Source organism: Dipodomys spectabilis, unplaced genomic scaffold (genome assembly GCF_019054845.1).
Source record: "Dipodomys spectabilis isolate Male_0828 unplaced genomic scaffold, ASM1905484v1 ptg000053l, whole genome shotgun sequence".
In the NCBI taxonomy this organism is placed as follows: Eukaryota; Metazoa; Chordata; class Mammalia; order Rodentia; family Heteromyidae; genus Dipodomys; species Dipodomys spectabilis.
The window spans coordinates 4,173,643-4,187,290 of NW_024870730.1; the positions used below are offsets into that span (position 1 = coordinate 4,173,643).

At 41.6% G+C, this 13,648-nt stretch overlaps 1 protein-coding gene across 1 annotated transcript in view; it reads left to right on the top strand.

Moving 5' to 3' along the window:
- Faxc (failed axon connections homolog, metaxin like GST domain containing) overlaps window positions 1–13,648 on the top strand; it is a 39,650-nt gene that overhangs the window by 5,714 nt on the left and 20,288 nt on the right. The window contains exons 2-3 of the mRNA XM_042679625.1: window positions 745–880; window positions 6,890–7,086. Coding sequence (XP_042535559.1) covers window positions 745–880; window positions 6,890–7,086 — 333 coding nt within the window. The remainder of the gene's footprint in view (window positions 1–744; window positions 881–6,889; window positions 7,087–13,648) is intronic.

The window sequence follows — 13,648 nt, forward strand, 5'->3', positions numbered from 1 at the left end:
TCTCTTATTTACTAGCAATGTAACTTTGGGTAAGTTAATTCTCTGTACACCAAAGTTCTCATCCATGAAACATGTATAAGAATAGTGCCTATGTTATAAGGTCATTAGGGAGATGAAATGAGGCAATACTTGTGTGTGTGTGTGTGTGTGTGTGTGTTCTGGTCTTTGGGGCTTAAATTTGGGGCCTGGGTGCTGTCCTTGAGATTTTTTTGCTCAAGGCTAGCACTTTATCACTTGAGCCATACTTCCACTTCTAGATTTTTGATAGTTAACTGGAGATTAGTGTCTCATGGCCTTTCCTTCTCAGGCTGGCTCTGAACTGAGATCTGAGGATTCTTAGATCTCAGCCTTCTGAGCCAGAATTACAGGCATGAGCCACTGGCACGTGGCTAAGATAATACTTTTGAAACTCAGAGTCATGTGTGACACATATTAAACATTAGACATATTTTGTCTATCTCTCTCGTCCCTGGCAGGACATAGATATTGGAGAAGACGTGGAAAATAGTCTTCCTGTCTGTAGGCTACAGGTAACAGAAGCAGGTTGATTTTAAGTTAGTTTTCTGATCCACTGGGGCCATGGTGGTACCAGAGCTGTAATCCCTTTGGGGTTTTGACTAAGCATCCATCTTCTTAAGTACTGGGTACTCTTAAGTACCCTGCAGGTTGTGGTCCCCTTAAGAATTAAGGGAACTGGATGTGTAATGAGCAGATTGTTCTTTATTTCTGTTTGGTTTTTGACAGGAAACAGCAAGAGCTTGACTCCAAAGATGCTATTATTTTGCATCAGTTTGCAAGACCTAACAATGGTGTTCCCAGTTTGTCTCCTTTCTGTTTGAAAATGGAAACTTATTTAAGGATGGCTGACTTACCATACCAGGTACTTGTCTGCAAATATGTTTGGTTCTCAGTGACAGCATCAGTTAGAGGGGGAAGTATTAATGTCACACAAGTGGATGCCAGTAGAGGTAGGTCTGAAAGTAATAGTGCATAGTTCTTCGTAAGATAGAGATATAATTCTAGGGTGGTTTTTTTTTTTTCAGCACTACAGATTGAACTCAGGGCATCACAATTGCTAGGCAATTGCTTTACCACTTGACCTAAGCCTCCAGTCCCTGTTTAGTTCTATTTTATTTTATTTTTTTTAAACATCTGCTTTTAACTTTTGCTAAACAGGCATTCTACCACTTTAACCCCTTTGCCAGTCCCTTAGTACATCAGTTATTTTCTTAAAATAGAGTCATACTTTGTGCCTGGGATGGTCTAAACTTAAACTGTGACCTTCTATTTGTGCTTTCCTTGTTAATGGGATGACAGGCTCACGCTACCTCACTCAGCAGTGGGTTGAGCTCAAGTCTTGCTAACATTTAAACCTGGGATGGCCTTGAACTGAGAGTCCCCTGATCTTTGCCTCTCAAGTAGCTAGGATTACAGGCTTGAACCACCATACCTGGCAAGGATCAATAGGCTTTTTCAGGGATTCAAGGCTATATTTTCCTTTAACATAGAATATCGTTTGGTTGATGATGGTTTTGATAGGCCTTCTAAGAAGCTGTTGATAAAGTTGAATGTGCAATGCCTCATGTGTTGCTTTTCTGTAGATTTTATTCATGAAGGTGTTGTATTTTATTCTTCATTAATCTGGGGTTAAAGGACCCCATAGGCACCAGACAGATTTTTGTCTACATTATCAGCTTTCCTGGGTTTTGTTCAAGAGGCTTTCAGAGAAACACTTGTTCATTGCTACCTTAAAGAATGAGCCAAGAGAGGATGGGAAGGTGGCTCAGTGGTAGAGTGCTTGCCTTGCATGCATAAGACCCTGGGTTCGATTCCTCAGTACCACATAAGCAGAAAAAGGCAGAAGTGGCGCTGTGGCTCAAGTGGTAGAGTGCTAGCCTTGAGCTGAAGAGCTGAGGGACAGCGCCCAGGCCCAGAGTTCAGGCCCCATGACCGACAAAAAAAAAAAAAGGAATGAGCCAAGGGAGAGAACTGGGCACTGGTGACTCACTCCTAGCTACTCAGGGGGCTGAGATCTGAGGATTGTGGTTCAAAGCCAGCCTGGGCAGAAGAGTCTGTGAGACTCTTATCTCCAATAAACTACCAAAAAGCCAGAAGTAGACCTGTGGCTCAAGTGGTAGAGCAATAGCCTTGAGCAAAAAAAGCTCAAACAACACTCAGGCCCTGAATTGAAGCTCCAGGACTAGCACACACTCACACACACACACACACACACACACACACACACACACACACACACACACACACACGCCCTTGTGCAGAAAATGTGTTTAAAGGTTCATAGTTTCCTCTGAGGAATGCTTGAACTCTGTTTCACAAACTCAGCATGTTGTGCTTTCCTTTTCATTCAAATCTAAGTATTTTGAAAGATTTCCCCTTATGTTTTCCCTTTTAACCAAGTTCTAGCCTTAAGGCATTTCATTTAAAGCTTTGATTTTTACATTTTATGTTCAGAGAAGATAGTCTGTGATGTTGATTCCTTAGAATTTATTGAAGCTTTGGCCTAGTGTATAGTTTTCAAATGTTGAAAGCAATTAAATAATTCTATATGATGTAGACATAGAGTATAGACTTCTTTATATATCTACTAGCTTGAACATGCTTGGTTATTATTTAGACCTTGTTTATTTCTATTCTTTGTTAAAAAAAACTTGTTTGTTTTTGTCTACTCATTTTAGTAGTTTCTAAAAGGGCTAATTAAAAACATTCAAGTCTTTTTGTCAATTTATCTCTTTTCCTTGTCCTGCTATTAGTTCTTACTTTACATATTTATATACATGAAGTTATATTATTAATACATATAATATGGAAGAGCATGTTTTTACTCTTATATTTCTTTTTCCAATAGGTAGTTTCCATCATGGTCCCTTATGATTTCTTAAAATTTGAATTTTGTATTATGAGATACCAGTATGGTGCTCCAGCTTTCTTTTGATTCATATTTGCTTAGGATATCTTTCTTCATTTTATTGCTCATTTTTGTGGCTTTGTTTCACATAGAAAATGCATTACTTATACTGAATCTAAAAACTTTTAATTGATGCATTTTAATTCACTTATGCTTATAATTATTATTTTGTAAGGACTTACTTTAACTTTTAATATTTTTGTTTTATTAACTTCTTGCTTTCTAATAGATAATTTTTTCTTATAATTTAAAACAACTCCCACTTTTCTTTCTATATTGATTGCTCTTAAGACCCCCAACTCCCTCCCTCCCTCCCTCCCTCTCTCCCTCTCTCCCTCCCTTCTTCCCTCCCTCCCTCCCTCCCTCCCTCCCTCCCTTCCTTCCTTCCTTCCTTCCTTTCTTCCTTCCTTCCTTCCTTCCACCTACCTGAGTACCTACATACCTACATACCTATGCATGTACCTACACACTTACCTGCCTACCTATTTGCAGTACTGATGTGTTGAACTTGTGCTTACTAAGCAGGTACTGTAACATTTCAGCCACTATACCATACCTTTTTGCATTGATTATTTTTGAGATAAGATTTCACTTTATGCTTGGGTCAGCCTAGACTGCAATCTCTAATTAATCACCAAAGAGCTGGGAGTGGAGCTGTGGCTTAAGTGGTAGAGTGCTAGCCTTGAATGAAAAAGTTCAGGGAGTCATGCTGGTGGCTCACGCCTGCAATCCTAGCTACTCAGGAGGCAGAGATCTGAGGATTGCAGTTCAAAGCCAGAGGAAAGTCTGTGAGACTCATCTCCAATAACCACCTGAAAACTGGAAGTAGAGCTGTGGCTGAAAGTGGTAGAGTGCTAACCATGAGCATAAAAACTTAGAGGCAGCACCCAGGCTCTGAGTTCAAGCCCCACAACCAAAACAAATAAACAAACAAAAAACAAAACAAGAAAGAAAACTCAGGCACAAATAGCCAGGCTACAAGTTTAAACCTCACATCAGCATACACACACACACACACACACACACACACCCCAAACTTAACATTCTTTTGACTCTAACGTGTCTTACTTTGGGTGTTTATGTATCCTCTGGTTGTTTATAAACTCTTTTATTTTAATCTGAGTCCTCCATCTCTGGGAAATTTAATGATCAGTTTTCTTTAAATATTTTCTTTTATTTAGTGCTAATTCAGATTCCTCTTGTTTTTTCTATTCCCTGCTGTCTGGATCTCAGACCCTCTGCTTTGATTTCTCTCATCATTGTCCTCTACTCTTCAGCTCTTCTCTGTTCTGTTTTTATATCCATCATCATCCTATTTATCTCATCTATTTTGTTCTTTTTAATTTTTTTTTGGTCGATCATGGGGCCTGAACTCTGGGCCTGGGCTCTGCCCCTCAGCTCTTCAGCTCAAGGCTAGCTAGCGCTCTACCACTTGAGCCACAGCCCTACTTCTGGCTTTTTCTGCTTATGTGGTGCTGAGGAATCCAACCCAGGGCTTCATGCATGCAAACCAAGTACTCTACCACTGAGCCACCTTCCTAGCCCCTATTGTGTTCTTTATTTTAACTTTTTTCTTCATCTTGCTCTTGATTTGTGTTACTTCTCCATCATCTCTTGCTTTGTGAGTGACTCTGCCTCACATTGTACATATTCAATAGGTTACCTTTCTCTTGTGGTAGTTGTATTCCTCAGGTGTCTAATTTGGTTTGAGAGCTTCTTTTCTTAGGAGTTCATATTCCTTGTTTGGGAATTTGTAAGGGAAAGCGTGAAAGCCGGGACAGTGGTTTGTGTGTCCTGAAGGAAGTTTAGGAAGGGGAAGAGGTGAGTTGTAGATATTCCTCAGACACTGTGGCCCAATCTTTCATCTTGCTGCTATTACTCCAAATGGCACTCACTGGTCTGGGGTTTGCCTTTAGTCTCCTACAAAGAAGCAGCAAGGTGGCCTTCTTGTGTTGTCTTAGACCAGCTGGCAGGCTGTCCTCATAGGATGTGATCCTCCTGACTCCTGTGGTGTATAGAGTCAGTGTGGAAGAGGAGCTGGCATTGTATTAGGGCAGTGCTAGGGTAAGATGACACAGTTCCTGCTTGGTAAGGAGCCTGCGGGAGCACCATGGAGGAGCACTCACTGGACTTCCAGTGTTTGTGTGAGAATCAGGGTGGACATGAGATGTTTGGGAACAGGAAAGGGTCTTGATGACTAGGAACTGGTCTGTCTGCAAGGTGTAAATCTGGAAGGAGAAACAGGGAGAAGAGTATGCAGGATTGCTAAGCCAGCAAGAGAGGGAAAATAGCCATAAACACGGACAAGGCTTGAATAAGCTAAATGCATCAGATCAGATTTAGAAGACGATTGTTTAGCTGGGTGTTGGCAGGCAGCGCTAAGAAGTATATGTCACTGAGGGACTTACATTGAAGGAAGAGATTTGCCACCCAGAAGCTCCTGTTCTTTCTATCGTCACTCTCCACTGGATTACTTCTCTTACACATGACAGCATTGGGCAAGCAGAGTTCAAACACGAAGAGTCAACTTCTACGTAGCTGCTTTCAAGATCAAATGCACTCTCCCACTCGCGGTGCGAATCCTGCCGTTTGCTATGGCTGCAGCAGCTGGCTGTTCTATTCTTTCCTTATTTTCTTTCAGATTAAATGCTCACTGCTTCAGATATGTGTTTACCTGAAGCCTAACCACCTTATCTGCCATATCAGAGAAGCATTTTTTTTTTTTCCTGTCATGGGGCTGGTGCTGTCCCTCAGCTCTTCATCTCAAGGCGAGCGCTCTATCACTTGACCCACAGCACCACTTCCGGTTTTCTGGTGGTTTATTGGAGATAAGAGTCTCACTGACTTGCCTGCCCTGACTGGCTTTGAACTGTGCTCCTCAGATCTCAACCTCCTGATTAGCTAGGATTACAGGTGTGAGCCACCAGCGCCCGGCCAGAGCAGCTTTTAATAAGTTTTTAAGTGGCGCAGCAGGACACAAAATCCCTGTGAAGACCAAGTCTATTATAGAGATCATTAGGAGGGTGTGCTTACCCCTTCTAAACCTATTCTATCTGTCTGTCTGTCTTCTCTCATCTCTCAACTATATCTGTCTAGCTATATATGTATCTATATATCTATCTATGATCTACCTTGTGTGTGTGTGTGTGTGTGTGTGTGTGTGTGTGTGTGTGTGTGTGTGTGTGTGTGTGTGTGTGTGTGTGTGTGTGCTGGTCCTGGGGCTTGAACTTAGGGCCTGAATGCTGTTCCTTAGCTTTTTCACTTAAGGCTGGAATTTAACCACTTGAGCCACACCTCCACTTCCAGCCCTTTTTAGTGATTATTTGGAGATAAGAATCTCATGAACTTTTCTGCCCAGGCTGGCTTCAAGCCTTGATTCTTAGATCTCAACCTCCTGAGTAGCTAGGATTATAGGCATGAGCCACCAGCACCCAGCTGGAGCCTTCATTTTCAAAGAATCTCTCTAGTGGAGCCGGTTGCAACACTTCGGTATACTGTGTATTAATTTTTGGCCTGCCTTTTTGCAGTGTAGTGACATCCGGTTTAATACCAGATTTCAAAGCAGTTCTTTGTTTAGTAGCCTAATTGGGACAAGCTTCCTTACCGTCTGTCTTCACTTCTTACATTTTTGGATAGTTTGTAGATTATAGATAGAATGACTTCAATGAAGATTAGCTTTAACTTCTCCTATTTACCCTGCCCCCCCCCCCCCCCCCGCCCCTAATCCTGGCTCTTGACAAAATCTATGGGAGTAAACTTAAACTGATATTTTAATTTCGGTTAAAAAATTTTTTTTGTTAGAGTAGTCATTTATTTTCTTAAAGAGTTTATATGCCGAGGTCATTTTCTTAAATAGTACACACACTATTACACCTAAGGTTTGAATGTTTGTGTGAATCAAACTGTGAAATTTAAATTATAACATTGTTTTTTCCTTTTTTTTAAAAAAAATACCCTGTTTAGAACTATTTTGGTGGAAAACTCTCTGCTCAGGGGAAAATGCCTTGGATTGAATATAATAATGAAAAAGTTTCTGGCACAGAATTCATAATTGACTTTCTGGAAGAGAAACTTGGAGTGAATTTAAACAAAAACCTTGGCCCTCATGAAAGAGCTGTGTCGCGAGCGGTGACGAAGCTGGTGGAGGAGCACTTTTACTGGTGAGTCCCCTTTTACTGGCCTGTCCCCTCATTGAAGGAGGGAACCCATGTTCAGTTCCATCTTTCAATGTTTCTTCCCACCCTCTCAGTTTTCTGTTAAATACTCAGGACTTAAATACTTAGGACGAGAAAACTGACTGACTCCTGGTCATAGTGATAGCTGTTCTTTCTGGCTGTCTTGATAAGAGGTTGAGAGACATTTCCTGCAGAGAACCAACTAACAAAATGCATAGGCTCTGTGGGCCGTATGCCTCTGTTGCTGCTGCTACATCCTGCCATTTTATTACTCAAGCAGCCAAGGAGGACAAGCCGGTGACTAAGCCTGCTTATGCATGGTTCAACTAGATTGTGGTCATTGAAACATAAATTCCATTTAATACAACATAGTCTTCTTTTGATTATTTTCCAACCATTTAAAAATGGAAGGGCTTCACAGTGTATGCACTGAAGTTTTCTGGGCTTTTGATCTAAACTGCGACTTTCCTAGAACAGGGAGATATTTTAGTTGCCTGAGGTCAGGATTCTTTCTTCACCAATAGGCAGGGCTGACTTTCACTATTCCATCAAATATCCAAAGGAGGGATGGAAGACTAAGTCAAGATCCAGTGCCTAGGTGAAATCTATTACACAACTCTTGTGGTGCTGCTGTCAGTGTTCCTGAAATAACCACTCTCTGTGAATTGTATAGCATATGGTTTCTGCAGTTCCTTTGCCCTTATTGTTCAATGCCAAGCTTGGAGTCCTCCAATGAGAAACAGCACAATTGTGGTGATGACTTGCCCAATTCTGCTTGTGGGTTAAACTGGTCAAGATCTTCTTGCTTTGCAAACTCATTTCTCTGGTTTTCATCCAGTTTCTGGCATACCTGCCCCTTTTCCAACACTCTGATAATTGGGAGAAAGTTTTTCTCTGATTTTAATTCATTTGATTTTTGTCCCAAAGGTTTAATGAAGAATTGTTAAGCCCATACTTTTGGTATAATTGCTACTTCTAGACCAGATACCATCCAGGAACTTACTAATCACCTCCTTCCCACTGGGAGATACTCACTGTGGGACATGAATTGTAGAAGATTGTTCTTCATCCTCTGCCTGTTTCATCCATTCTGCTTTCTTTCTAGATGGAAAACTTTCTGTTCCTGTCTCTGACATTTCAAGTAACTGCCTCTTGTCTTGTTCTCACCTTTGGCTCTCTACTTTCTCTCTCCACTTGCTGCAGAAGTGAAGGAGGGCTGAGGTGGGAAGGGTCTAGGATGAGGGTGAAGATGTGCAGATCAGTGTGGAGACTAGACTAGTAGAAGGAACTTGGGTGTTTTCCATATAATGCCTATGGAGAGCTGCTTCCGATCTGCTCTGAGTAGAGGAGTCACCATGGCTCTGTATGACTTAATTGACTTCTGGGAAGAAGCTTGTGGGATTGAGGCCATCTCACCTGATAGCCAAGTTTTAGATCTAGCTCTGCAGTAATGCAGAGAAATGAAGAGCTTGTGTAAGGCCACCTCGATTCTCATGCCTTCTTTTGATAAGGGTCACCAAAACCATTTATCATTTGATAAATGGGTTCATTAATGTAGAGAATTAGCACAGTCAGCTACCTGAAAGGAGAAAATCCTATTTTTTTTTTTTTTTTTTTTTTGGTCTGGTCGTGGGGCCTGAACTCTGGGCCTGGGCGCTGTCCCTCAGCTCTTCAGCTCAAGGCTAGTGCTCTACCACTTGAGCCACAGTGCTACTTCCAGCTTTTTTCTTTTTGCTTATGTGGTGCTGAGGAATCGAACCTAGGGCCTCTTGCATGTAAGGCAAGCGCTCTACCACTGAGCCACCTTCCCAGCCCCGAAAATCCTATTTTTTAAATTAGTAATTTGGTCACAACTTGTTAATTTTTTTTGGGGGGGGGGTCCGGTTGTAGGGCCTGAACTCTGGGCCTGGGCGCTGTCCCTCAGCTCTTCAGCTCAAGGCTAGTGCTCTACCACCTTGAGCCACAACGCCACTTCCGGCTTTTTTCTCTTTTGCTTATGTGGTGCTGAGGAATCGAACCCAGGGCCTCAAGCATGCAAGGCAAGCGCTTTACCACTGAGCCACCTTCCCAGCCCCGTCAACTTGTTAATTTCTTTATGGTCTCAAAAATACATATTGTGGCTAGAAAATTTCTGATTCAGCAAAATTCCCATCTCCCACATGGCAGTGTCTTTTGCTCTGAGCATGTGTGTCATATTGCATGCTTTTATTGCCTTGTAAAAGTTCATGGACTACCCACCCCTATCTCTGTCCACACCAGTGCCCAGCTATGAGGAACTGCAGGCTGAGGATGTAGTGAAGAGGGAGAAACAATTGGGTGGTATTTTGGTAGAGACTGATCTTCATTTTATGCATCATACACTTCTTGATTTGCGATATATATATATTACATACATATTTCAAAATATATATTCCCCTAAGTATAATTTTATTTCCTGAATTCACTTTTTAATTAGAAAGATACTTTTTTTTTGGTCAGTCGTGGGGCTTGAACTCTGGGTCTAGGCTCTGTCCCTCAGCTCTTCAGCTCAAGGCAGGAGCTCTACCATTTGAGCCACAGCACCACTTCTGGTTTTCTTGTGGTTTATTGGAGATAAGAGTCTCATGGACTTTCTTGCCTGGACTGGCTTTGAACCATGATCCTCAGATCTCAGCCTCCTGAGTAGCTAGATTATAGGCATGAGCCACTGGCACCTGGCTAGAAAGATACTTTTTTTTTTTTTAGTCGGTCGTGGGCCTGAACTCTGGGCCTGGGTGCTGTCCCTCAGCTCTTCACTTCAAGGCTAGCGCTCTACCACTTGAGCCACAGCACCACTTCCAGCTTTTTTTTCTACTTATGTGGTGCTGAGGAATCGAACCCACGGCCTCATGCCTGCAAGGCAAGCGCTCTACCACTGAGCCACCTTCCCAGCCCCTAGAAAGATACTTTTTATGCGAGGTTAGCTTTCATTATCTACTTGTAAAGGTGGAGGACAGGTCTGGATTGGGAAGCAAATATCTAACTTTCAAATAATATTTCTAATTCCTCCAATTCCCTTTTGTTTCTATAATAAGAAGAAAAATAAGCCTTTGTCTGTTCATTGAGATTCCTAAGCCTTTGGTCAGAGTTTTGCTTTGGGAAGATCCTGAAGAGACTTATCCTAAGTCCCGAGCAAAGAGTTCGTGGATACTTTTCTCCTCCTTTCCCTTCTGGCTCCAGTGACCAAACACAAAATGTCCACCTGTGGAAGCCAGGCCCAGCATAGATAACTGACCTCAATATGTGGGGAAATACTAAACTTTCCTGTGAGATCGTCTAACATTCTGACAATCATTGAACTTCTAGGTTGTGCCTGTACTCACAGGGGTAAAGGATATTCAATAAACCCATTGCATTTATTGTTTAATTAACTTGAGTTTCAGGATTGTTTTATTATGCAATAATTATATGACATTGCATAACTTTGGAGCTCTATCTTAGTTCTGCTCAAATAAGCATACTTATTTGCATTTGAAATCTATGCAGCATGCCTTCATACATTGTAAAGATTATTGCTGAAGATGAGGAGGACTGCTTTTTCTCATTTGCTCTGCTGAATGTTTAAGTTAGAGTTGATGAGGAGAAACTGGTATAAAAGGATCCCTAAGAGACTGGAACGAAATTGATTTTTGGTAACTGTAGTTTCTGCTGTAGTGTGACATTCTGCCCCCTTGTGGACATCAGTAATGTACTACTTTCTTTTATAAAGTGTTCTGGGTGTCAACAGGTTACCTAGTCATAATATTTTAACTCAGAAAAACATTAGGCTAGTGAATTCAAATTTGCTCTAATTTAGCCATAATTAATTAATTTTTAGCCTGGTATTTTTTTTTAAAAAAACAACAACTGAGGATTGAAACCTAAGTCTTGCATGTGCTAAGCAAGCACTTCACTAGTGAGCTCTATCCTCAGTCCATGCTTGGCTTTTATGTGGTTTCAATAACTACGAGAGATGAATTGCTTTCTTAAGATGACTGACCAAAGAGGATCATAAGTTCTGGTGGATTATGCCTGTAATCCTCCTACTCAGGAAGCTGAAATCTAAGGATCCTAGTTTGAAGCCAACGTGAGTAGGAAAGTCTGTGGGACTCTAATCTCCAGTTAATCACCAAAAAGCTGAATGTGGAGCTGTAGCTTAAGTGGTAGAGCACTAGCCTTGAGCAAAAAAAGCTAAGAGATAGTGCCCAGAGCCTGAGTTAAAAATCCCAGTACTGTGGTGTGTGTGCATGCATGAGCCCCGCATGAGCATGCACACACACACACATAGACAGACAGATACACAACACACATAATTAAAAATAAATGAAAGCAAGCCAAGACATATACCCCAATTCTAACTGAATGGATATTTTCTTTTCTTTTTTTCCCCATTCTTCCTTATCCAGTTTAAGCTGTCATAAGGCTCTCATTTGGAAGGGCTTGTTTTGTGAAACAAAACAAAACAAATCTCCCATAAACTCCTACATCTTCTAACAAGTAGTTAGAGTACCAGCAGGTATTCCTACATGAGAAAGACATTCTCCCGAGTGGAGAGGCCACATTCTGAGACTCAACCGTTTGCCATGGTTGGCAGTTTTCTACATGTAATATTTCTTTCTATCATGGGACTGGCATCATATTAGGTTATAATAAGAGATAGCATTAAGACAGGAGTGTAGCTTAAGTGGTAGAGCAATGCTTAAGAAGCACAAGGCTCTAAGTTCAATCGCCAATAATGTCCAAAACAAAAACAAAGAAGTACTCTGAGAGATATCTTCATTAAAACACCAGGCATCAGCATTTCTTTGCCTTCTTGATCATTTAAAAAGCTTGAGTAGATTTTATTCTTCTATGATAATTTTTAAAAAATACTCTTTGATCCCATTTTTGAAGGAGAGGTCAGATACATTAGTTGCAACAGGGAAAATGAATATCTCAAATTCCTGAAATAGACTCTTGAATGATAAATACTTTAATTGACTTGCCTAGGACACTTTCTCCATTGGCCCTTTTCACCCTCTCTGATTAATAATTCATGATTCTCTGTGCAGCCAACTTCCTCCCAGGAGAGAAGGAGGAGCCAGGAATTCCCCAAGATAAGAGTGACTGTCCCTTTTTTATCTTCCCTTAGCCACTTCTGTCTCCATTTTTTTCTACTTTAAGTATGTATCATCCCTTAGAAACACTACTTATCCTGAGATGGCTCACAGCAAAGCCTTTTCTTTCTATTCCATCAATAATTCATTCTCTAGCAAATGAAATGAATGACTGTCAGTGACCAGACATCATGTCTCTGTCTTCAAATGGCTCATGGGCCGGCAGAGATGTCAAGTTTTTGTGATGGTCATTTCTGAGCAGAGTTTAAGGAACTCAGGAAAGCACCAAGCACCTGCTGGAGAAATAAGAGAAAGCTTTTCGGGGGATGAAGTGATGTCATGACAGTCGAGGGACTAGTGGAGTGGCTGATAAAGGAGCTGGTGATGGGAAAGCTAGGATGTCCAGCAAAGGGGCAGCATCTGTAGACATTTTAGAGACAGGAAGGAGGAGTTTGAGAGCATCTTAGACCATTGGGCTGCCGTGACTGAATACCATAGACTAGATGTCTTGTAAAGGACAATTTATTCCTCATAGTTGTAGAGGCTGGGAAGTCCAAGGTTAAGAACTGGATGATATCAGTTCATAGCCAGCCTGGGCAGAAAAGTCTGAGAGACTATTTCCAATTAACCAGCAGAATGCTGGAGGCATGGTTGAGTGTCACTTAACATGATAAAGAAAGTCTAGTGTGAAGAGTGTGAAGCTTTGCATTCAAGCCCAGCTACTGGCCCAAGAATGGAAGATCATGTATTTGAATATATAAGGAGATAATTGTTCACTTGGATGGGAGTGGTTTCAGTGGGGTGATGTATTCTTGCTTGTAATGATGTGGAAGCATATGACAGTTTCCATCTGTTGTATCTGACGGAAGAATCAATGATGCACCCATTTGGTATTTAAAGTTGATGCACACTGTACTGTGTTCAACCCTTAAAAATCCTACCTAGCTTGGGGCTGGGAAGATGGCTCAGTGGTAGAGCGCTTGCCTTGCATGCATGAGACCCTGGGTTCGATTCCTCAGCACCACATAAGAAAAAAAGAAAAAAAAGTTGGAAGTGGCGCTGTGGCTCAAGTGGTAGAGTGCTAGCCTTGAGCTGAAGAGCTGAGGACAGCACCCAGGCCCAGAGTTCAGGCCCCATGACTGGACCCAAAAAAAAAAAAAAAAATCCTACCTAGCTTTCATTGGCCTTGACACTGAGCCACAATCTTGTGTGCAGGAAGAGAAAGAGAAAAGAAATGGAAGAGCAGAACAAGGAAGAAGAGAAAGGAAGACCACGTCATGAAGTTACTTCTTGCTGAAAAATTCTGAATGAAGCCAGTTTTCCTTCTTCTGTGCTTTATGTTCAAGCTGCTGCTGTAGCTAGAGGACCTCACAGCTTTGCACTGATGGAGTGTCCTCATTGTTAGGTTGTGGGGCCCAGAGCAGCTGACTTTCCCACTGCCTTCTACTCTCTAC